This window comes from Salmo salar, chromosome ssa07, assembly GCF_905237065.1.
Source record: "Salmo salar chromosome ssa07, Ssal_v3.1, whole genome shotgun sequence".
NCBI lineage: Eukaryota > Metazoa > Chordata > Actinopteri > Salmoniformes > Salmonidae > Salmo > Salmo salar.
In genome coordinates, this window is record NC_059448.1 from 56,795,678 (window position 1) to 56,821,145 (window position 25,468).

Sequence of the window (25,468 nt, forward strand, 5' to 3'; positions counted from 1 at the left end):
ATGAACTAGTCTTTATACTGTACAGCACTGAGACACGTAAACAGTCCTGAGGGCAGAGGGTCTGAGATCATCAGACACAGCATGATAGACACCTCATTAGGAGGCAAGACGTCATAAAGACGTCCTTAGCTAATAGATGTTGCTTCTAGCTGGGTGTTCACTCTGCCGTCCCACTGTGTATTAATACAGCACTTTAGAGTGGTATTTCCTTATTTGGCACATTTGTCAGTGTGAGCTGAGCTACGTATGGAGAAACGTGCCCGTTCCTATCCCATGACAGACAGAGATGCTGTATCAGGGGCGGGGTTCGACATCTAATTAACAGCTGCCACAGGAAAGGATGTGGGAACACAAACACATGATGACATCACACAGGAGTAGGAAGAAATGGGATGTAGATGGACATAGAATTGTCTGTAGCAGCGAGAGACGGGAAAGTGTGTGTGTGTGTACATGTGTGTGTGTGCATGTGTGTGTGTGTGTGTGTGTGTGTGTGTGTGTGTGTGTGTGTGTGTGTGTGTGTGTGTGTGTGTGTGTGTGTGTGTGTGTGTGTGTGTGTGTGTGTGTGTGTGTGTGTTATGTGTGTACTTGGCTAGCCATGCCAGATGGCAGAGCAGAGGGATGCCTGTAAACGGCATGACATCTCTTGTTAGCCGTATGGTATGGTTACAAGAGAGGCCTGCAGACAGAGATCCATCCCACCTGCTGCTCCTCCCGCTCCCATACAGAGGGAGGCTGGCTGGCCCTCCCTGGATCTCCCTGGCTATTCCCGATGTAGTTCAATCCTTACTCACACACTGTCCCAAAAGCAGTGTACTGTTTAGGGAATAGAAAAGGGTGTCCCTGTCTTTGGCTCTAATTGGCTCTCCCTGGAACACCTAGAGACCACACTAGAACACCTAGAGAACACCCTAGAACACCAAGAGAACACCCTAGAACACCAAGAGAACACCCTAGAACACCTAGAAAACACCCTAGAACACCTAGACAACACCCTAGAACACCAAGAGAACACCCTAGAACACCAAGAGAACACCCTAGAACACCCTATAACACCTAGAAAACACCCTAGAACACCTAGAGAACACCCTAAAACACATAGAGAACACCCTAAAACACATAGAGAACACCCTAGAACACCCTATAACACCTAGAAAACACCCTAGAACACCTAGAGAACACCCTAAAACACATAGAGAACACCCTAGAACACCCTATAACACCTAGAAAACACCCTAGAACACCTAGAGAACACCCTAAAACACATAGAGAACACCCTAAAACACATAGAGAACACCCTAGAACACCCTATAACACCTAGAAAACACCCTAGAACACCTAGAGAACACCCTAGAACACCCTATAACACCTAGAAAACACCCTATAACACATAGAAAACACCCTAGAACACCTAGAGAACACCCTAAAACACATAGAGAACACCCTAAAACACACAGAGAACACCCTAGAACACCTAGAGAACACCCCAAAACACACTAGAACACCTAGAGAACACCCTAGAACACAAAGAGAACACCCTAGAACACACTAGAACACCTAGAGAACACCCTAGAACACAAAGAGAACACCCTAGAACACCCTGGCTCTGTCTGACTATTCTGAGAAGGCATCCTTGAGGGAGAGCTTCTAGCCTCTTCCAGTGAACTCAATAGGAAATTGATCTTCTATTGAAGTCAATAGATAAAGCACTTTATCATTCATTGACTCACCAGGAAGACTATGTTGGTGTTCTGGTAGAGAGCCCGAGCCACACATATCCTCTGTCTCTGGCCTCCACTCAGGTTGATCCCCTGGGAGAAAAACACACCGTTAAGAAGAGTAGCCAGGTACACAAGGAATCTGACATGAATCACTATTCACTGCTAGTTCTTGGTAAAATATGTCAATGTGTCTGAGGTAAGAGATGGGGCTTGTGCCCAAAAAGATAAGAATAGACAGTGATATAAAACCACAGTGATAATGAGGTGATTATAATAATGCAATAATTTAGTCAGTGTTTCAGTACCCTCTCTCCGATCTCCGTCTGGTCTCCGAAGGGCAGGAGGTCTACATCAGGCTGCAGGGAGCAGGCATCAATCACAGTCTTGTATCTGAGACACACAGCAGGGCATCAGACTGACAGACAGACAACACCCTCTATCAAGACACAGTTAGAAACATGGCTGCCTTGGATACTAAGGGATTCAACAGCACAGCCAAACAGTCCTCATCAGAGAAGAGATATAAGCCAGCATCAGCCTCAAGAAGCATCAAGAGTGATAGCAATCTGATGGACCATCTAATCAGTGTCATTAAAAGTACATCTCAGCTGATGCATGACCAAGTGAATTAACCAAACACAAACATTGATCTAGTCTTAATTACATTGATGAATGGTGTTGAGGAGCAGTAGAGAATACAGTAAAGAAGAGTACAGTAGAGTAGAGTAGGTTAGAGTAGAGTAGAGTAGAGTAGAGTAGAGTAGAGTAGAGTAGAGTAGAGTAGAGTAGAGTAGAGTAGAGTAGAGTAGAGTGAGGGCAGTACGTAGAGTAGAGTAGGTTAGAGTAGGGTAGAGGAGAGTAGGGTTAGAGTAGGGTAGAGTAGAGTAGAGTAGAGTAGAGTAGAGTAGAGTAGAGTAGAGTAGAGTAGAGTAGAGTAGAGTAGAGTAGAGTAGAGTAGAGGAGTGTACAGTACAGTAGAGTAGAGTAGGTTAGAGTAGAGTAGAGGAGAGTAGGTTAGAGTAGGGTAGAGTAGGTTAGAGTAGAGTAGAGGAGAGTAGGTTAGAGTAGAGTAGAGGAGAGTAGGTTAGAGTAGAGTAGGTTAGAGTAGAGTAGAGTAGAGTAGTTAGAGTAGAGTAGAGGAGTGTACAGTACAGTAGAGTAGGTTAGAGTACAGTACAGTACAGTACAGTACAGTACAGTACAGTAGAGTAGAGTACAGTAGAGTGGAGTAAAGTAGAGTGGGTAGAGTAGAGTAGAGTAGAGTAGAGTAGAGTAGAGTAGAGTAGAGTAGAGTAGAGTAGAGAGTGGTGTTTTACCTCTGTTTGTTGAAGGGACTGCCAAACGTGATGTTATCCTCCACGGTGGCATTCAGCAGCCAAGACTTCTGGGTAGCGTAGCCCACAGAGTACCTGTTCTTACTGAGGCATTATGGGAAACGGAGGCAGAAGAGAGAGAGCTCAAACTACAAACATGGAGATATGGGAGGGGGTAATCTTTGGGACGTCAACACTGAGGCACATCAAGCGGTGAGTGGGGGAAGTGGGTTTAGGTTTCTAACACAGGTTAATGATGAGCTGGAAGAGTTGAACCAAAATAACAACAATGTGCTGGGAGTCCAGTTTGTTGATCTTGTTGGATGTGCAGCAGAACTACCCAAAGACCCAAAGGATATGCTTGAGGATAAGAGCATTATGTGTCTGAAGGCACAGTGCTTTGTGTACCATTGTGTACCAGTGTTCCCACCTCCATATGTTAGCCTTAGCTGGTTATTAATGGCTGAGTAATTGCACGATATAAGAGAAAGAGAGAATGAAGACGTTATCTATGGGTCATGCACACTGACCAGGATGTTGGTCTCTTTGTGTACAGTATTCCTATTGTCTCCTGTTGAAAACATACTGTGGAGGCGTATCCACAGTGTCAAAATATATCTCTATCACTATAACTGCCTTTTCAGTCAGTTACTTCAGACCCAGACTCCCAGCATGGAAGCACACAAACACTCCACGACTCACTCCACGACCAGCTAGTAACAACTCAATGATCACCATGACTAAGGAATGGAGGGATTGAGGGAGGGATATAGGGAATGATGGCAGGGGAATGGAGGGATTGAGGGAGGGATATAGGGAATGATGGCAGGGGAATGGAGGGATTGAGGGAGGAATATAGGGAATGATGGCAGGGGAAGGGAGGGATTGAGGGAGGGATATAGGGAATGATGGCAGGGGAATGGAGGGATTGAGGGAGGGATATAGGGAATGATGGCAGGGGAAGGGAGGGATTGAGGGAGGGATATAGGGAATGATGGCAGGGGAAGGGAGGGATTGAGGGAGGGATATAGGGAATGATGGCAGGGGAATGGAGGGATTGAGGGAGGGATATAGGGAATGATGGCAGGGGAATGGAGGGATTGAGGGAGGGATATAGGGAATGATGGCAGGGGAATGGAGGGATTGAGGGAGGGATATAGGGAATGATGGCAGGGGAAGGGAGGGATTGAGGGAGGGATATAGGGAATGATGGCAGGGGAAGGGAGGGATTGAGGGAGGGATATAGGGAATGATGGCAGGGGAATGGAGGGATTGAGGGAGGGATATAGGGAATGATGGCAGGGGAATGGAGGGATTGAGGGAGGGATATAGGGAATGATGGCAGGGGAAGGGAGGGATTGAGGGAGGGATATAGGGAATGATGGCAGGGGAATGGAGGGATTGAGGGAGGGATATAGGGAATGATGGCAGGGGAAGGGAGGGATTGAGGGAGGGATATAGGGAATGATGGCAGGGGAAGGGAGGGATTGAGGGAGGGATATAGGGAATGATGGCAGGGAAGGGAGGGATTGAGGGAGGGATATAGGGAATGATGGCAGGGGAAGGGAGGGATTGAGGGAGGGATATAGGGAATGATGGCAGGGGAAGGGAGGGATTGAGGGAGGGATATAGGGAATGATGGCAGGGGAAGGGAGGGATTGAGGGAGGGATATAGGGAATGATGGCAGGGGAAGGGAGGAAGGGGGTGACGGCAGGGTCCCTTCAGAGGAAGTTTAAAAAGGGGTACCTCCTGGTTTCTTCAAAAGACCCGTCCGTCTCAAAACAACTGCAAGTCACGTTCAATGTGTTAGAGTCCGTACAGCCAGATAGACACAACCACCTCGACTTCACCTTCCTTTACACATGAAGAGCTGAACCGCGCACGCGCACGTGTGTGTGTGTGTGTGTGTACAGAGTCGCGTATGTGTGTTCAAATGTAAACCTAGCAGAAGTGTCCTTACAGTAAAGCCCTGCTTTGTAGGGCAGCCCTAAAACTGTGTATCGGGGCGAAGACATTTTGACAGAGAGCCAAGAGTCAATTTAATCCAGCTTTATCTACAGAATGACCTCCTTCAACAGTGCAGGCATACTGTCATGATACTGTCATGATACTGTCATGATACTGTCATTGTCTCAGGCCCAGGGCACTGTCTGCTCTAATAGTGTTATGGCTTCTCCTAGAATGATGTAGGTCTACATGAGGGTGGGTGGGATTCAGTGGGGATAACAGCGTCTGCTAAATCAACCATTCTCAACCCAGTCCTTGGGGCCACTAGTCCTTTCACATATTTGGTGTTTATTCAAATCTAGCCCGCCTAAATGATTCAACAAGTCAACTAATAGCCAACTGACTTAAGTGTTGAGACCAAAATGATTCAACTATTCAACTAATAGCCAAATGACTTGCAAATGTAGAATGTAGTGTACAGGGGTGAGATGGGAAGAGTGAACCCCAGGGGGAGAAAATACCTGTTGGCCTCGTGCAGCATCTCACTCACAGGCAGTCTGATTTAGATAGAAAACAACCACGACAGAAGAAGACAGAACACAGACAAGGCTGAGGTTAGTGTCTACGGCCCGTGATGACTACCTGTTCTGCTATGGTACTGACTGGCACCTTCGTTCGCTCACATAAGAGTGGACTTTATTTGGCAGGTCAATTTCATTTTTGGATTACTGTGAAGAAGAGCTGTTATGGTTCTAAACAGACTGAGGAGACATAGTGGTTCTAATGGTAACTGTGGTACACCATCAGTATCATAGAGAACTTTAAAGAACTATATGGACCATGTTTCATAGCAGTGTATGAAGGGAGAGAAGTGTTTAATAGATTGATAGGGTATATTACAGCTTATTAACAGGCTGCGACTTAATGGAGAACAATGAAATCAACAGTTACTAAACCTACAAACTAATACCACTGTTTTCATTCATCATCTAGCTCAAAATGAAAACCTTCCAGTCAGAAGTGTTTTATTCATTCAATAACCCAAACAAATACTTAACCCAATCAAATCTAATTCAATTATACAATTGAACACTTCCTGGACAAGTAATCAGGCTAACTACCAGCCAATATGTTGTTGGCAAGAAAATGCTGCAACGCCCAGTTTGTTAGCAATTAGCATGTGTCTGTTTTTCTGCTCAGGTTTCAATCTAAATGCTAATGCTATGAATGCTAATCAGAGATCCATCTCCACAACATCACAGACGACCCAATCTTAATTTGACATTAACGTACATTAATATGAGTGCAGATCTCAAATTAAGATTTGGCCCTAGGAGATGGACATAGATTTTCTGTTTTGTTGTAAAAATATGAATAACAGAGATAAATATGAAGACAGAGAGTTGAAAATGGAAAAGTCCAGTTTTAAAAGTGATGGTGACTGTGAGGTTGTGTTATAGAGATGAGTAGATAGATAGATGATGTTAGACAGTCAAAGTTCAGGCAAAGCTGACACCAGCAAGCAGACAGTGAGCGATGTACAGAGAGACAGAGGAGCAGCCAGCTCTCCTTCCATAACAACCACAGCCACAGAGACAGACACAGACACAACCAGGACACAGGAAGAACAATATACAGGACCAACAAGATGGAGGGTGGAATGGCTTCTTATTCCACAGATGAAGGCTTTGATTAGCATTGGTGGAGAAGCACAGTGAAACAGCCATCTCAAATGGACTTAATGGACGAGTCTGACAGCTAGTCAACTCCAGAAAGACACAACTATCCCAAAACGAGACTGAAACGGATAAAGAGGAAATGAGATGTGTGTCCATCTTGGTATTTGAGTGGACCTCAGCATGTTCAGTACCTAATAAAGATGAGGACCCCAGAGATTTACACCCTATTATAGACCTTCTAACATGTAGCTTATGCTGGTTGGTACCACTCACTTGCTCCAGTAGACCTTTCCACTGAGGGTCTGCATCTCTCCCAGCATGGCCAGCAACAGGGACGACTTCCCACAACCCACCTGGCCAACGATCATGGTCAGCTGACCTGGAGATCAGACACAGGATAAGAAGACACTATATAAAGGTAAGAAGACACTATATAAAGGTAAGAAGACACTATATAAAGGTAAGAAGACACTATATAAAGGTAAGAAGACATTTACATTTTTACATTTTAGTCATTTAGCAGACGCTCTTATCCAGAACGACTTACAGTAGTGAATGCATACATTTTTTTTTGTACTGACATTATATAAAGGTAAGAAGACACTATATAAAGGTAAGAAGCCATTATATAAAGGTAAGAAGACACTATATAAAAGTAAGAAGACACTATATAAAGGTAAGAAGACACTATATAAAGGTAAGAAGACACTATATAAAGCTAAGAAGACACTATATAAAAGGTACGAAGACACTATATAAAGGTAAGAAGACACTATATAAAGGTAGGAGGCCCCTATATAAAGGTAAGAAGACACTATATAAAGGTAGGAGGCCCCTATATAAAGGTAAGAAGACACTATATAAAAGTAAGAAGACACTATATAAAAGGTAAGAAGACACTATATAAAGGTAAGAAGACACTATATAAAAGGTAAGAAGACACTATATAAAGGTTAGAAGACACTATATAAAGGTAAGAAGACACTATATAAAAGGTAAGAAGACACTATATAAAAGGTAAGAAGACATTATATAAAGGTAGGAGGCCCCTATATAAAGGTAAGAAGACACTATATAAAAGGTAAGAAGACACTATATAAAGGTAAGAAGACACTATATAAAAGGTAAGAAGACATTATATAAAGGTAGGAGGCCCCTATATAAAGGTAAGAAGACACTATATAAAAGGTAAGAAGACACTATATAAAGGTAAGAAGACACTATATAAAGGTAAGAAGACACTATATAAAGGTAGGAGGCCCCTATATAAAGGTAAGAAGACACTATATAAAGGTAGGAGGCCCCTATATAAAGGTAAGAAGACACTATATAAAAGGTAAGAAGACACTATATAAAGGTAAGAAGACACTATATAAAGGTAAGAAGACACTATATAAAAGGTAAGAAGACACTATATAAAGGTAAGAAGACACTATATAAAGGTAGGAGGCCCCTATATAAAGGTAAGAAGACACTATATAAAGGTAGGAGGCCCCTATATAAAGGTAAGAAGACACTATATAAAAGTAAGAAGACACTATATAAAAGGTAAGAAGACACTATATAAAGGTAAGAAGACACTATATAAAAGGTAAGAAGACACTATATAAAGGTTAGAAGACACTATATAAAAGGTAAGAAGACACTATATAAAGGTAAGAAGACACTATATAAAGGTAGGAGGCCCCTATATAAAGGTAAGAAGACACTATATAAAAGGTAAGAAGACACTATATAAAGGTAAGAAGACACTATATAAAGGTAAGAAGACACTATATAAAGGTAAGAAGACACTATATAAAAGGTAAGAAGACACTATATAAAGGTAAGAAGACACTATATAAAGGTAGGAGGCCCCTATATAAAGGTAAGAAGACACTATATAAAAGGTAAGAAGACACTATATAAAGGTAAGAAGACACTATATAAAGGTAAGAAGACACTATATAAAAGGTAAGAAGACACTATATAAAGGTAAGAAGACACTATATAAAGGTAGGAGGCCCCTATATAAAGGTAAGAAGACACTATATAAAAGTAAGAAGACACTATATGAAGGTAAGAAGACACTATATAAAGGTAAGAAGACACTATATAAAAGGTAAGAAGACACTATATAAAGGTAAGAAGACACTATATAAAAGGTAAGAAGACACTATATAAAGGTAAGAAGACACTATATAAAGGTAGGAGGCCCCTATATAAAGGTAAGAAGACACTATATAAAGGTAAGAAGACACTATATAAAGGTAGGAGGCCCCTATATAAAGGTAAGAAGACACTATATAAAAGGTAAGAAGACACTATATAAAGGTAAGAAGACACTATATAAAAGGTAAGAAGACATTATATAAAGGTAGGAGGCCCCTATATAAAGGTAAGAAGACACTATATAAAAGGTAAGAAGACACTATATAAAGGTAAGAAGACACTATATAAAGGTAAGAAGACACTATATAAAGGTAGGAGGCCCCTATATAAAGGTAAGAAGACACTATATAAAGGTAGGAGGCCCCTATATAAAGGTAAGAAGACACTATATAAAAGGTAAGAAGACACTATATAAAGGTAAGAAGACACTATATAAAGGTAAGAAGACACTATATAAAGGTAGGAGGCCCCTATATAAAGGTAAGAAGACACTATATAAAGGTAAGAAGACACTATATAAAAGTAAGAAGACACTATATAAAAGGTAAGAAGACACTATATAAAGGTAAGAAGACACTATATAAAAGGTAAGAAGACACTATATAAAGGTTAGAAGACACTATATAAAGGTAAGAAGACACTATATAAAAGGTAAGAAGACACTATATAAAGGTAAGAAGACACTATATAAAGGTAGGAGGCCCCTATATAAAGGTAAGAAGACACTATATAAAAGTAAGAAGACACTATATGAAGGTAAGAAGACACTATATAAAGGTAAGAAGACACTATATAAAGGTAAGAAGACACTATATAAAAGGTAAGAAGACACTATATAAAGGTAAGAAGACACTATATAAAGGTAGGAGGCCCCTATATAAAGGTAAGAAGACACTATATAAAAGGTAAGAAGACACTATATAAAGGTAAGAAGACACTATATAAAGGTAGGAGGCCCCTATATAAAGGTAAGAAGACACTATATAAAAGGTAAGAAGACACTATATAAAGGTAGGAGGCCCCTATATAAAGGTAAGAAGACACTATATAAAAGGTAAGAAGACACTATATAAAGGTAAGAAGACACTATATAAAAGGTAAGAAGACACTATATAAAGGTAGGAGGCCCCTATATAAAGGTAAGAAGACACTATATAAAAGGTAAGAAGACACTATATAAAGGTAAGAAGACACTATATAAAGGTAAGAAGACACTATATAAAGGTAGGAGGCCCCTATATAAAGGTAAGAAGACACTATATAAAGGTAAGAAGACACTATATAAAGGTAGGAGGCCCCTATATAAAGGTAAGAAGACACTATATAAAGGTAAGAAGACACTATATAAAAGTAAGAAGACACTATATAAAAGGTAAGAAGACACTATATAAAGGTAAGAAGACACTATATAAAAGGTAAGAAGACACTATATAAAGGTTAGAAGACACTATATAAAGGTAAGAAGACACTATATAAAAGGTAAGAAGACACTATATAAAGGTAAGAAGACACTATATAAAGGTAGGAGGCCCCTATATAAAGGTAAGAAGACACTATATAAAAGTAAGAAGACACTATATGAAGGTAAGAAGACACTATATAAAGGTAAGAAGACACTATATAAAGGTAAGAAGACACTATATAAAGGTAGGAGGCCCCTATATAAAGGTAAGAAGACACTATATAAAAGGTAAGAAGACACTATATAAAGGTAAGAAGACACTATATAAAGGTAGGAGGCCCCTATATAAAGGTAAGAAGACACTATATAAAAGGTAAGAAGACATTATATAAAGGTAGGAGGCCCCTATATAAAGGTAAGAAGACACTATATAAAAGGTAAGAAGACACTATATAAAGGTAGGAGGCCCCTATATAAAGGTAAGAAGACACTATATAAAAGTAAGAAGACACTATATAAAAGGTAAGAAGACACTATATAAAGGTAAGAAGACACTATATAAAAGGTAATAAGACACTATATAAAGGTTAGAAGACACTATATAAAAGGTAAGAAGACACTATATAAAGGTAAGAAGACACTATATAAAGGTAGGAGGCCCCTATATAAAGGTAAGAAGACACTATATAAAAGGTAAGAAGACACTATATAAAGGTAAGAAGACACTATATAAAGGTAAGAAGACACTATATAAAGGTAAGAAGACACTATATAAAAGGTAAGAAGACACTATATAAAGGTAAGAAGACACTATATAAAGGTAGGAGGCCCCTATATAAAGGTAAGAAGACACTATATAAAAGGTAAGAAGACACTATATAAAGGTAAGAAGACACTATATAAAGGTAAGAAGACACTATATAAAAGGTAAGAAGACACTATATAAAGGTAAGAAGACACTATATAAAGGTAGGAGGCCCCTATATAAAGGTAAGAAGACACTATATAAAAGTAAGAAGACACTATATGAAGGTAAGAAGACACTATATAAAGGTAAGAAGACACTATATAAAAGGTAAGAAGACACTATATAAAGGTAAGAAGACACTATATAAAGGTAGGAGGCCCCTATATAAAGGTAAGAAGACACTATATAAAAGGTAAGAAGACACTATATAAAGGTAAGAAGACACTATATAAAGGTAGGAGGCCCCTATATAAAGGTAAGAAGACACTATATAAAAGGTAAGAAGACATTATATAAAGGTAGGAGGCCCCTATATAAAGGTAAGAAGACACTATATAAAAGGTAAGAAGACACTATATAAAGGTAAGAAGACACTATATAAAAGGTAAGAAGACATATAAAGGTAGGAGGCCCCTATATAAAGGTAAGAAGACACTATATAAAAGGTAAGAAGACACTATATAAAGGTAAGAAGACACTATATAAAGGTAAGAAGACACTATATAAAGGTAGGAGGCCCCTATATAAAGGTAAGAAGACACTATATAAAGGTAGGAGGCCCCTATATAAAGGTAAGAAGACACTATATAAAAGGTAAGAAGACACTATATAAAGGTAAGAAGACACTATATAAAGGTAAGAAGACACTATATAAAGGTAGGAGGCCCCTATATAAAGGTAAGAAGACACTATATAAAAGGTAAGAAGACACTATATAAAAGGTAAGAAGACACTATATAAAGGTAAGAAGACACTATATAAAAGGTAAGAAGACACTATATAAAGGTAAGAAGACACTATATAAAGGTAAGAAGACACTATATAAAAGGTAAGAAGACACTATATAAAGGTAAGAAGACACTATATAAAGGTAAGAGGCCCTATATAAAGGTAAGAAGACACTATATAAAGGTAGGCGGCCCCTATATAAAGGTAAGAAGACACTATATAAAGGTAAGAAGACACTATATAAAGGTAAGAAGACACTATATAAAAGGTAAGAAGACACTATATAAAGGTAAGAAGACACTATATAAAGGTAGGAGGCCCCTATATAAAGGTAAGAAGACACTATATAAAAGGTAAGAAGACACTATATAAAGGTAAGAAGACACTATATAAAGGTAGGAGGCCCCTATATAAAGGTAAGAAGACACTATATAAAAGGTAAGAAGACATTATATAAAGGTAGGAGGCCCCTATATAAAGGTAAGAAGACACTATATAAAAGGTAAGAAGACACTATATAAAGGTAAGAAGACACTATATAAAAGGTAAGAAGACATTATATAAAGGTAGGAGGCCCCTATATAAAGGTAAGAAGACACTATATAAAAGGTAAGAAGACACTATATAAAGGTAAGAAGACACTATATAAAGGTAAGAAGGCACTATATAAAGGTAGGAGGCCCCTATATAAAGGTAAGAAGACACTATATAAAGGTAAGAAGACACTATATAAAGGTAGGAGGCCCCTATATAAAGGTAAGAAGACACTATATAAAGGTAAGAAGACACTATATAAAAGTAAGAAGACACTATATAAGGTAAGAAGACACTATATAAAGGTAAGAAGACACTATATAAAAGGTAAGAAGACACTATATAAAGGTTAGAAGACACTATATAAAGGTAAGAAGACACTATATAAAAGGTAAGAAGACACTATATAAAGGTAAGAAGACACTATATAAAGGTAGGAGGCCCCTATATAAAGGTAAGAAGACACTATATAAAAGTAAGAAGACACTATATGAAGGTAAGAAGACACTATATAAAGGTAAGAAGACACTATATAAAGGTAAGAAGACACTATATAAAAGGTAAGAAGACACTATATAAAGGTAAGAAGACACTATATAAAGGTAGGAGGCCCCTATATAAAGGTAAGAAGACACTATATAAAAGGTAAGAAGACATTATATAAAGGTAGGAGGCCCCTATATAAAGGTAAGAAGACACTATATAAAAGGTAAGAAGACACTATATAAAGGTAAGAAGACACTATATAAAAGGTAAGAAGACATTATATAAAGGTAGGAGGCCCCTATATAAAGGTAAGAAGACACTATATAAAGGTAAGAAGACACTATATAAAAGGTAAGAAGACACTATATAAAGGTAAGAAGACACTATATAAAGGTAAGAAGACACTATATAAAGGTAAGAAGACACTATATAAAAGGTAAGAAGACACTATATAAAGGTAAGAAGACACTATATAAAGGTAAGAAGACACTATATAAAGGTAGGAGGCCCCTATATAAAGGTAAGAAGACACTATATAAAGCATTAGAGACAACAGATTGTTCTATGTCAATCTGACATTGATAATGTCTGTTACAGCCCTGGGTAAAGCTTAAACGTAGGATAGGATATTGGGATATCTTTACACACTCAATTTAGAGCAGTCACGTTTCCACATCAGTGGAGGCTGGTGGGAGGAGTTATAGTAGGATGAGCTCATTATAATGGATAGAATGGAATTGATGGAATGGAGTCAATCATGTGGTTTCCATATGTTTGACGTGCTTGATACTGTTCCATTTATTACATTCCAGCCAATACAATGTCCCTGTCCTCCTATAGCTCCCCCCACCAGCCTCCTCTGTTCCACATATCCTACATAATGCTTCTACTCCCTCAGCTGCAGCAAATAGTGGTCTACCAGGACCAGCCTATCCTGTTTGTCTTAGCAGACTAGCTGTCATATCTGACGGGCCACTGGCCATGAGGTCATAGCCGAAAGATATACTACACTGTCACACACACACGCACAAACACACACACAGCTGGTGTTAGATATACTACACTGTCACACACACACGCACAAACACACACACAGCTGGTGTTAGATATACTACACTGTCACACACACACACGCACAAACACACACACAGCTGGTGTTAGATATTCTACACTGACTGTCGACGACCTCCTAAACAGGACGCAGCCTGGTGTTGCCATAGTGTTCCCAGCAGGATCGGGTTACCTGTTGGAATGCAGATGTTGATGTCGGACAACGTTGACAAGTTGCTTCCCCATGTGAAGAATCCACTGTTCACCTGAACAGGAAACAGTGGGATTAGCAGGCTGACAGAAAAGCATTAGACATGGACATGTTATGGTCTCCAGCTGGTGGTTTAGATATGTATGTGTACATAGAAATAATTAACCATTTAGATCTTTAAGGCAAATATAATAGCATGTTTACATAGTTCTGTTGTGTTTTATGTCTTGTCCGATTCTACTGTTTATTATAGCCAGTAATCCCCCTCCCTTCCATCCCCTACAGCAAAACCACACAAGATCTGAGATTCAGTGACACAGAACTAATAAATACAAGTTAAATATGAAAGACAGACGTCTTATTACCGCTGAGAAAAGAGACTTGGTAAATTAAGTTTGTAAATAGACAGAGCGGCTGTTACGGGGGTGGGGACCAGAGGGGATGGGGAGTCTTGAAAGGGAGGCAGAGATAGGGGTAGAGAGAGGTAGAGGGGGAGTGGAGGAAGATAGGGGTGAGCTGGGAGGCAGAAATGGGAGGGATAAGATGGAAGAGAAGAGAGAGGGAGGAATAAAGAGGGAGAGAGGATGGATGATGAGACAGAGCGGAAGACAGAGCGACAGAGAGAAGGGGTGATGGGAGACAGAGAGGAAGGTAGAGAGAGGCAGAGAGAAGGGGTGATGGAAGGTAGAGAGGTAGAGAAAAGGGGTGATGGGAGACAGAGAGGAAGAGAGAAGAGGTGATGGGAGACAGAGAGGAAGGTAGAGAGAGGCAGAGAGAAGGGGTGATGGGAAACAGAGAGGAAGAGAGAAGAGGTGATTGGAAACAGAGAGGAAGGTAGAGAGAGGCAGAGAGAAGAGGTGATTGGAAACAGAGAGGAAGGTAGAGAGAGGCAGAGAGAAGGGGTGATGGGAAACAGAGAGGAAGAGAGAAGAGGTGATTGGAAACAGAGAGGAAGGTAGAGAGAGGCAGAGAGAAGGGGTGATGGGAAACAGAGAGGAAGAGAGAAGAGGTGATTGGAAACAGAGAGGAAGGTAGAGAGAGGCAGAGATAAAGCGGGTGAGATGAGAGAGGAAACAGAGACAGAAGATTTGTCTGGTTCACACACAGCAGCAGCCCATTCATTCGACCCTCGGACCCTCCTGCTGCCCCCAAGCTCATTAATTAACAGACTGCCTACAATAATGCTGTGGGTCCACAGGGATAGCAACAGGATGTGGACCCCAAAGAGACCAGAACAGGGGCTGAGAACATGTCAGTTAATGACACAGGGCACAGGGTTCTCCGTTCTCATGAGAATCCCCTGCCTCTGACTCATGATGTGGGTCCTGAGAGTTTAAACTGTCGGTAAATGTTGACTTCTCCTCAGGGTGTGTTTCACACAATGGACAGGCCAAGAGATGAAACATCTGCTGTGAGAGATAGACAGTGGTAACATCTGTGGTGTCACGTGTTCCTAGAGTGAATGACCTGGGCGGATGTGACAAAAAGGCCAGTTTAAAGGTTTGATGACAACTGTCAGACTCTAGCTCAGAAGCCTCTGCGTGTGTATGTGTCTACGTGCGTGCACGTGGCTGCACATGTACGTGAGCTACAGCTTGTCTGTGAGTTGATAGCCTACGTGTCTGTTCCTGTGTCCGCGCATGCAGTCAGCGAGTGTGTGTGGTGCTGAGTGTGTGCGGTGCTGTGTGTGTCACAGGTCCTGAGAAGAAGGGCCAATGAGCTTGTTGAGGTGTTGAACTTTGACCCCTGACCTTGACAGCCACGTCCTCAGTCTCGTTGGGTCGCAGTGGTCTGCGTGTTGGCTGCTCATAGCTGTCCATCTGGTAGAGCAGGGGCTGCTTCCTGTTTATAGCCTTGGTCTGGAGAGAGAGAGGTAGGGAGGGGGAGATGGGGAGGGAGGGAGAGGGGAGAGTAAGGGAGGGAGAGAGGGGAGAGAGAGAGGGAGGGAGGGATAGAATGAAAGACAGAAATGGGGAGAGGGAGATGAAGGGAGGGTGAGAAAAAGAGAAAGAGAGATTGTATTCAGTGATACACTTGGCCCCTCATCCGCTGTAACCTCCAGGGAGGACCCCCTCTCAGACCCTGACTGAGACTGTCTCCAGAGGGAGCTTCTTATCCCCTACTCCTCGTCCCCAAGACATCCCTCCCTCCATCCCTTCGTCCATCCCTCCCTCCCTCCATCCCTTCTTCAGCCCTAAACAAATGGCTCCTCCATCTCACACTAAACCCTCCACCACTTGGTCTCTGTCTCTCTCCACTCCTTCTGAGGAGTCCAACACAGAAATAAACCTGTCAAAGTCCAGAGAACAGCTGAAGACATGAGGAGACTAGCAGCAACCAGCTACTTAACGACTCCTGGGAGAGATTCCCCATGAAACACTGCTGCTAGACTGACACGGTGTGTAGTTACAGTTACTCCTTTTACAGAGACCAGATCTGCTCTGGCCAAGCAGACACTTTCTCTGCAGTTCCACCAAAAGCTTGAAGTTAGAAACACATGTTGGATCTGAAACTTGGTCAGATGAAAACCATCATAACCATCATATCATCCTGATGAGTCCATTAGCCGTGTTGGGAGCTGTCTAAACCCTGTAGTAACACAGTAGTAGTTGTATTCCATGCTGGGTGTAAATGAATAGCTCCTGGATTAGGCTCTGTGCTGTGCTGGCTGAATGGCTAGCATTAGCTGCTCTGGCAGAGGGACAGATAAGTAATTGGGTCATGTTCATTAGGGACCAAAGTGAATAAACAGACTGAAACGCTAAGAGACTACCTCGAAACACACCATTTAGTTTACATTTTGCTTCAGTGTGCCCTACTAAACACGGCTCAGGCCTGTATTGGGGCAGTGTTTGGTAATAGTGGTGGTGTGTGTGTGTGTGTGTGTGTGTGTGTGTGTGTGTGTGTGTGTGTGTGTGTGTGTGTACTCACCGCCCCAGGGTGTTTCTTACAGGCCTCTAGGGACACAGACATGTCTCCGTTCCTCCAGCTGTCATCGCCAATCTCATCGCTCTGCAGGAACTCACCCAGCTTCTGGACGCTGTGGATAGGACATGATAGGACACACACACACACACACACACACACACACACACACACACACACACACACACACACACACACACACACACACACACACACACACACACACACACACACACACACACACACACACACACACAGATTGTCTAGCTGGTAACTATCCATTATTCAGTAGCCCTGGGCATCCTCAGTAGGTCTCTCACCTGACCATGGCCTTGACTGCGAAGCGGACCACGGTGGAGAGCAGGAACAGTGGGGTAACCAGGATGTGGAAGAGGGCCAGAGCAGCGAAGGCCTCCGAGGAGCTGGGTTTGGACTTGTTGATCAGGGCGTGGCTGACAAACGTCTGACAGGGACACAAAGGGACACACAGATACTCAGTTTGGTATTGTTAACAGATTTCAGAGCTGGAAAAACACTAGCTACAATTAGCCTAAAAATGGCCTGCAGGATACAGGAATGATGAGAACTCTCACCACAAGCACAGCAGCGATGGGGATAGCAGCATTCATAAAAACTGGGGAGCAAAAGAGGTCATATTTTGTAACAACAGAGAGCACTTGGAGAGAACAAAGACATTTTCAAACTTCAAAGCACTTAAGTCAAACTGAGCCCCAAATATAAATGAGGACAGAATATAAGCAGTGTGAGTGTCTTACTGGACAAAATGAAGGGGATTTCACAGCTCAAAAGAAAGGATGTGATATCTATTATAAGGTAACAGAGGAGGGGTGTGTTTCTTATTGGATGTGTAGAGGGCCAAGGTGTGTGTGTCTCACTAGACATGGAGGTGTAGAGGGCGAAGGTGTGTGTGTCTCACTAGACATGGAGGTGTAGAGGGCGAAGGTGTGTGTGTGTCTCACTAGACATGGAGGTGTAGAGGGCGAAGGTGTGTGTGTGTCTCACTAGACATGGAGGTGTAGAGGGCGAAGGTGTGTGTGTGTCTCACTAGACATGGAGGTGTAGAGGGCGAAGGTGTGTGTGTGTCTCACTAGACATGGAGGTGTAGAGGGCGAAGGTGTGTGTGTTCTCACTAGACATGGAGGTGTAGAGGGCGAAGGTGTGTGTGTGTCTCACTAGACATGGAGGTGTAGAGGGCGAAGGTGTGTGTGTGTCTCACTAGACATGGAGGTATAGAGGGCGAAGGTGTGTGTGTCTCACTAGACATGGAGGTGTAGAGGGCGAAGGTGTGTGTGTGTCTCACTAGACATGGAGGTATAGAGGGCGAAGGTGTGTGTGTCTCACTAGACATGGAGGTATAGAGGGCGAAGGTGTGTGTGTGTCTCACTAGACATGGAGGTGTAGAGGGCGAAGGTGTGTGTGTGTCTCACTAGACATGGAGGTGTAGAGGGCGAAGGTGTGTGTGTCTCACTAGACATGGAGGTATAGAGGGCGAAGGTGTGTGTGTGTCTCACTAGACATGGAGGTGTAGAGGGCGAAGGTGCGGAGGCTGGTGAGCTCCTTGCCCCTGGTATCTTCTACACTGTCACAGAAGATGTTCTCCCAGGCGTACAGCTTCAGCAGCTTGATCCCCTTCAGAATCTCTGTGGTCTTCTTCAGACGCTCCGTAGACTGGTCCTGTCAGAAGAGGGCGATGCCTTAGTGAAGATTTAAACTACAAAATAATATGAATATTTTCTCATTTCAACTGTTTTTAAAGGCTATTGTTTCCTTATCATATACTGTTTCCCCCATCATAACAGAAAATAACTGATTTCACTCAAATGTAGGCTATTTATTCATGGTAAAGCTTGCAGGTTCATATCTAAAGTGACAGTGAAACTACGATCTAAGGGATTGGTGCAGGCAGTGTTCAACCTGAGTGGCTCAACGTGAACAGAGGGTGACTCACCAGGGTGCTCTTCTGGGTGTCAGCCAGCTTGGTAGCGATCAGGTATTGGACTGGAGCCAGCAGCACGATGACTGAAGCTCCAATCAGAGCACTGGTTCCCAGCAGGTAGTACAGCAGGATCACGCCCATCACAATCTGAGCAGGAACACAACACAAAGATATGAGGGAGTTATTGGGGAGTTATTAAGGATATATTAGTGATACATTAGGGAGTTATTAGGGATATATTAGGGAGTTATGAGGGAGTTATTAGGGATATATTAGGAAGTTATTAGGGAGTTATTAGGGATATATTAGGGAGTTATTAGGGAGTTATTAGGGATATATTAGGGATATATTAGGGAGTTATTAGGGATATATTAGGGAGTTATTAGGGATATATTAGGGATATATTAGGGATTTATTAGTGAGATATTATTGATGCACAATATTGCGGTCATATTGGTACTGGCAGATAATGGCTTAAAAAATACATACTTGTTAACCCATATTCTGGAACAAAATCATGCTTTGGCCTCCACTTTAAGATCAGGTTGTTGGCCAGATCCTACATAGAGACTATGTCCAGATAGATTGTATCTTAACAGCATGGCCCCACCTGCACTTATGTCAAATTGACGTCAAGTTTTTTGTTGTTGTTGCATTTTAGCTAACCCTAACCCTTTTCCTAACCTTAAACTAATTATCCTAACCTACTATTTTAATTATCCTAACCTACTGCGTAAATTCTCCTAACCTGCTACGAAAAGTACATTTCGACATGAGCTGAATTCTATCTAGTCAAAACCCACCTGCACTGGCATGGCCCAGAGGTTGGGACACAGGAAGAGGAACCACATGAGCTGGTTGGTTTCTATGGCAACCAGGTTGTTGATCTGGCCCAGGGTCATCTCTCCCATGGACATGTTAGAGGTGGACAGACGCAGAATCTTGTTGTAGATCATCGCCTAGGAAACGTACAGGACAGAGGACATTAACAACCTACTAGATACAGTACATTCACTTCTGTGACTGTCTACAGCTGTCCCGATTCTCCACCTCTGTGACTGTCTACGGCTGTCCAGATTCTCCACCTCATTGACTGTCTACGGCTGTCCCGATTCTCCACCTCTTTGACTGTCTACGGCTGTCCCAATTCTCCACCTCTTTGACTGTCTACGGCTGTCCCAATTCTCCACCTCTGTGACTGTCTACGGCTGTCCCAATTCTCCACCTCTGTTACTGTCTATGGGTGTCCCGATTCTCCACCTCTGTGACTGTCTACGGCTGTCCCAATTCTCCACCTCTGTTACTGTCTATGGCTGTCCCAATTCTCCACCTCTGTGACTGTCTACGGCTGTCCCGATTCTCCACCTCTGTGACTGTCCATGGCTGTCCAGATTCTCCACCTCTGTGACTGTCTACGGCTGTCCCGATGCTCCATGTTATTTTTGCACCTCCCCACTCCCCGTCATGATTTGAACAATGGCGGAAACTCCCATCAGCCAATGACTACGCAAACCTAAAGCTTTTAGATCTACGACAGAGACTGAACAAGTGAACACTTTGGGTTAAGGGTGGAGAATCAGTGACGCAGTATCCTACAAATCCCAGAATCCTCCAGTCAGTCACCAGCAGGGCTCCACGGAGGTTGATGCCGGTCTCTATGGTGACATAGTAGGAGGCCTGTAGGAAGGTTCGCTGTAGCACCAGGGCCAGGAACAGCAGAACAGCCAGCACTGACGTATTCTGGAGCAGCTCGTTGGACGACATGAAGTAGACCTCGAAATAGGGGACCTGATAGGTCACACGCACGCACACACACACACACCGCACGCACGCACACACACAAACACAAACACAGATAGTAGGTTAGAGCAGATGTAGGGGACGGTAAAAAGCAAGACCTGACACTACCCAGACCCCGTCACTACCCAGACCATGTCACACACAGAGAAGGACAGAGAGTGAGAGAGCGTGAGATGAGTGAGGAATTTTCCATGTCACTCAGAAATGCACGCCTGCAGTACTTCAGCCTGAACTCTCTGTTCAGCCCTCTGACACCGGCACTGTGCACGATGCTCTACTTTAGAGAGACGTTCCTCTGTTCATCCCTCTAACATGATGCTCTACTTTAGAGAGAGACGTTCCTCTGTTCATCCCTCTAACATGATGCTCTACTTTAGAGACGTTCCTCTGTTCATCCCTCTAACATGATGCTCTACTTTAGAGACGTTCCTCTGTTCAGCCCTCTAACATGATGCTCTACTTTAGAGAGACGTTCCTCTGTTCAGCCCTCTAACATGATGCTCTACTTCAGAGAGACGTTCCTCTGTTCATCCCTCTAACATGATGCTCTACTTTAGAGACATTCCTCTGTTCAGCCCTCTAACATGATGCTCTACTTTAGAGATGTTCCTCTGTTCAGCCCTCTAACATGATGCTCTACTTTAGAGACATTCCTCTGTTCAGCCCTCTAACATGATGCTCTACTTTAGAGAGAGACGTTCCTCTGTTCATCCCTCTAACATGATGCTCTACTTTAGAGAGGTTCCTCTGTTCAGCCCTCTAACATGATGCTCTACTTTAGAGAGACGTTCCTCTGTTCAGCCCTCTAACATGATGCTCTACTTTAGAGACGTTCCTCTGTTCAGCCCTCTAACATGATGCTCTACTTTAGAGACATTCCTCTGTTCAGCCCTCTAACATGATGCTCTACTTTAGAGAGACGTTCCTCTGTTCAGCCCTCTAACATGATGCTCTACTTTAGAGAGGTTCCTCTGTTCATCCCTCTAACATGATGCTCTACTTTAGAGACATTCCTCTGTTCAGCCCTCTTACATGATGCTCTACTTTAGAGAGACGTTCCTCTGTTCAGCCCTCTAACATGATGCTCTACCTTAGGCTTCCTCTGTTCAGCCCTCTAACATGATGCTCTACCTTAGAGAGTTCCTCTGTTCAGCCCTCTAACATGATGCTCTACCTTAGAGACATTCATCTCTTCAGCCCTCTAACATGATGCTCTACTTTAGAGCATTCCTCTGTTCATCCCTCTAACATGATGCTCTACCTTAGGTTCCTCTGTTCATCCCTCTAACATGATGCTCTACCTTAGAGATTCCTCTGTTCAGCCCTCTAACATGATGCTCTACCTTAGAGACATTCATCTGTTCAGCCCTCTAACATGATGCTCTACCTTAGAGACATTCCTCTGTTCAGCCCTCTAACACGATGCTCTACCTTAGAGACATTCCTCTGTTCAGCCCTCTAACATGATGCTCTACCTTAGACGTTCCTCTGTTCAGCCCTCTAACATGATGCTCTACCTTAGACATTCCTCTGTTCAGCCCTCTAACATGATGCTCTACCTTAGAGATTCCTCTGTTCAGCCCTCTAACATGATGCTCTACCTTAGAGACGTTCCTCTGTTCAGCCCTCTAACATGATGCTCTACCTTAGGACTTCCTCTGTTCAGCCCTCTAACATGATGCTCTACCTTAGAACGTTCATCTGTTCATCCCTCTAACATGATGCTCTACCTTAGGAGTTCCTCTGTTCAGCCCTCTAACATGATGCTCTACCTTAGAGAGTTCCTCTGTTCAGCCCTCTAACATGATGCTCTACCTTAGAGCGTTCCTCTGTTCAGCCCTCTAACATGATGCTCTACCTTAGACGTTCATCTGTTCAGCCCTCTAACATGATGCTCTACCTTAGGAGCATTCATCTCTTCATCCCTCTAACATGATGCTCTACTTAGTTCCTCTGTTCATCCCTCTAACATGATGCTCTACTTTAGAACGTTCCTCTGTTCAGCCCTCTAACATGATGCTCTACCTTAGAGATGTTCCTCTGTTCAGCCCTCTAACATGATGCTCTACTTTAGAGACGTTCCTCTGTTCATCCCTCTAACATGATGCTCTACTTTAGAGAGATGTTCCTCTGTTCATCCCTCTAACATGATGCTCTACTTTAGACTTCCTCTGTTCATCCCTCTAACATGATGCTCTACCTTAGAACGTTCCTCTGTTCAGCCCTCTAACATGATGCTCTACCTTAGTTCATCAGTTCAGCCCTCTAACATGATGCTCTACCTTAGTTCATCAGTTCAGCCCTCTAACATGATGCTCTACCTTAGTTCATCAGTTCAGCCCTCTAACATGATGCTCTACCTTAGTTCATCAGTTCATCCCTCTAACATGATGCTCTACCTTAGTTCATCAGTTCATCCCTCTAACATGATGCTCTACCTTAGTTCATCAGTTCAGCCCTCTAACATGATGCTCTACCTTAGTTCATCAGTTCAGCCCTCTAACATGATGCTCTACCTTAGTTCATCAGTTCAGCCCTCTAACATGATGCTCTACCTTAGTTCATCAGTTCAGCCCTCTAACATGATGCTCTACCTTAGTTCATCAGTTCAGCCCTCTAACATGATGCTCTACCTTAGTTCATCAGTTCAGCCCTCTAACATGATGCTCTACCTTAGTTCATCAGTTCAGTGCTGCTGACTCCCCACAGGTCCCAGGATAGTTTATTTCTGTGTCCTAAATGGATTTCTGGTGTTCCTTTAAAAGTTAGTTGAGGAAAGTGTGTGTGTGTGTGTGTGAGTGTGTTTCTGTATCCGTGTGTGTGTGGGTGTGAAATATGCTGTTCGATCATTTGTGTCTATAATATAATTGGTCTAATGGGGGTGACGTGGTGGCTGGGACAGGGACAGGGTTGGGAACAATGGCGCTGTCGACGCCTCGGGACATCACAGAGGAAGTGAGTCATCATGAGAAGACAAGCAGACCACCCTGCTGCACCCTCATTACGGTACGATGTCGATGACACAACCCACAGCGTCAGACAGTGAGCTAACTATATAATAAACTATTTATCTCTATGGAGCTAACTAGCCAACAGTCACAACAACATGGAGGAATGTGTCACACAAACAAGACGTCTGCTGTATCAAATTGAATCACTTGAGCCGTAATGGACGGGACATAAGAACATAGGAGGGATGAACAGGAATTATGGTACCAGGGCAGAGTTATGGGCTGATGGGAACAGTAATTATGGTCCAGGAGCAGAGTTATGGGCTGATGGGAACAGTAATTATGGTCCAGGAGCAGAGTTATGGGCTGATGGGAACAGTAATTATGGTACCAGGAGCAGAGTTATGGGCTGATGGGAACAGTAATTATGGTACCAGGAGCAGAGTTATGGGCTGATGGGAACAGTAATTATGGTCCAGAAGCAGAGTTATGGGCTGATGGGCACAGTAATTATGGTCCAGGAGCAGAGTTATGGGCTGATGGGAACAGTAATTATGGTACCAGGAGCAGAGTTATGGGCTGATGGGAACAGTAATTATGGTACCAGGAGCAGAGTTATGGGCTGATGGGAACAGTAATTATGGTCCAGAAGCAGAGTTATGGGCTGATGGGAACAGTAATTATGGTCCAGAAGCAGAGCTTTCTATATGAGTTATGGGCTGATGGGAACAGTAATTATGGTCCAGAAGCAGAGTTATGGGCTGATGGGAACAGTAATTACGGTCCAGGAGCAGAGTTATGGGCTGATGGGAACAGTAATTATGGTACCAGGAGCAGAGTTATGGGCCGATGGGAACAGTAATTATGGTCCAGAAGCAGAGTTATGGGCTGATGGGAACAGTAATTATGGTCCAGAAGCAGAGTTATGGGCCGATGGGAACAGTAATTATGGTCCAGGAGCAGAGTTATGGGCTGATGGGAACAGTAATTATGGTCCAGAAGCAGAGCTTTGGGCTGATGGGCACAGTAATTATGGTCCAGGAGCAGAGTTATGGGCTGATGGGAACAGTAATTATGGTCCAGGAGCAGAGTTATGGGCTGATGGGAACAGTAATTATGGTACCAGGAGCAGAGTTATGGGCCGATGGGAACAGTAATTATGGTCCAGAAGCAGAGTTATGGGCTGATGGGAACAGTAATTATGGTCCAGAAGCAGAGTTATGGGCTGATGGGAACAGTAATTATGGTCCAGGAGCAGAGTTATGGGCTGATGGGAACAGTAATTATGGTCCAGGAGCAGAGTTATGGGCTGATGGGAACAGTAATTATGATACCATGAGCAGTTATGGGCCGATGGGTACAGTAATTATGATACCATGAGCTGTTATGGGCCGATGGGTACAGTAATTATGGTCCAGGAGCAGTTATGGGCCGATGGGAACAGTAATTATGGTCCAGGAGCAGGGTTATGGGCTGATGGGAACAGTAATTATGGTCCAGGAGCAGAGTTATGGGCTGATGGGAACAGTAATTATGGTCCAGAAGCAGAGTTATGGGCTGATGGGAACAGTAATTATGGTCCAGAAGCAGAGTTATGGGCTGATGGGAACAGTAATTATGGTCCAGGAGCAGAGTTATGGGCTG

At 42.7% G+C, this 25,468-nt stretch overlaps 1 protein-coding gene across 9 annotated transcripts in view; it reads right to left on the minus strand.

The window, feature by feature from the left end:
* LOC106609713 (ATP-binding cassette sub-family C member 9) overlaps positions 1-25,468 on the minus strand; it is a 74,851-nt gene that overhangs the window by 36,518 nt on the left and 12,865 nt on the right. For 5 of the 9 annotated variants that reach the window (XM_045722344.1, XM_045722345.1, XM_045722343.1 and 2 more), the window contains 15 exons: positions 20,697-20,861; positions 19,877-20,032; positions 19,086-19,220; positions 18,649-18,811; positions 17,710-17,750; positions 17,437-17,579; positions 17,123-17,231; positions 15,943-16,050; positions 14,174-14,246; positions 6,935-7,040; positions 5,504-5,539; positions 4,782-4,820; positions 3,038-3,139; positions 2,027-2,111; positions 1,731-1,811 (listed from right to left, as the gene is read on the minus strand). In XM_045722344.1, the coding sequence (XP_045578300.1) occupies positions 1,731-1,811; positions 2,027-2,111; positions 3,038-3,139; positions 4,782-4,820; positions 5,504-5,539; positions 6,935-7,040; positions 14,174-14,246; positions 15,943-16,050; positions 17,123-17,231; positions 17,437-17,579; positions 17,710-17,750; positions 18,649-18,811; positions 19,086-19,220; positions 19,877-20,032; positions 20,697-20,861 (1,542 nt within the window). The remainder of the gene's footprint in view (positions 1-1,730; positions 1,812-2,026; positions 2,112-3,037; positions 3,140-4,781; positions 4,821-5,503; positions 5,540-6,934; positions 7,041-14,173; positions 14,247-15,942; positions 16,051-17,122; positions 17,232-17,436; positions 17,580-17,709; positions 17,751-18,648; positions 18,812-19,085; positions 19,221-19,876; positions 20,033-20,696; positions 20,862-25,468) is intronic. The other 4 variants (XM_045722350.1, XM_045722351.1, XM_045722348.1 and 1 more) reach the window with 2 other exon arrangements.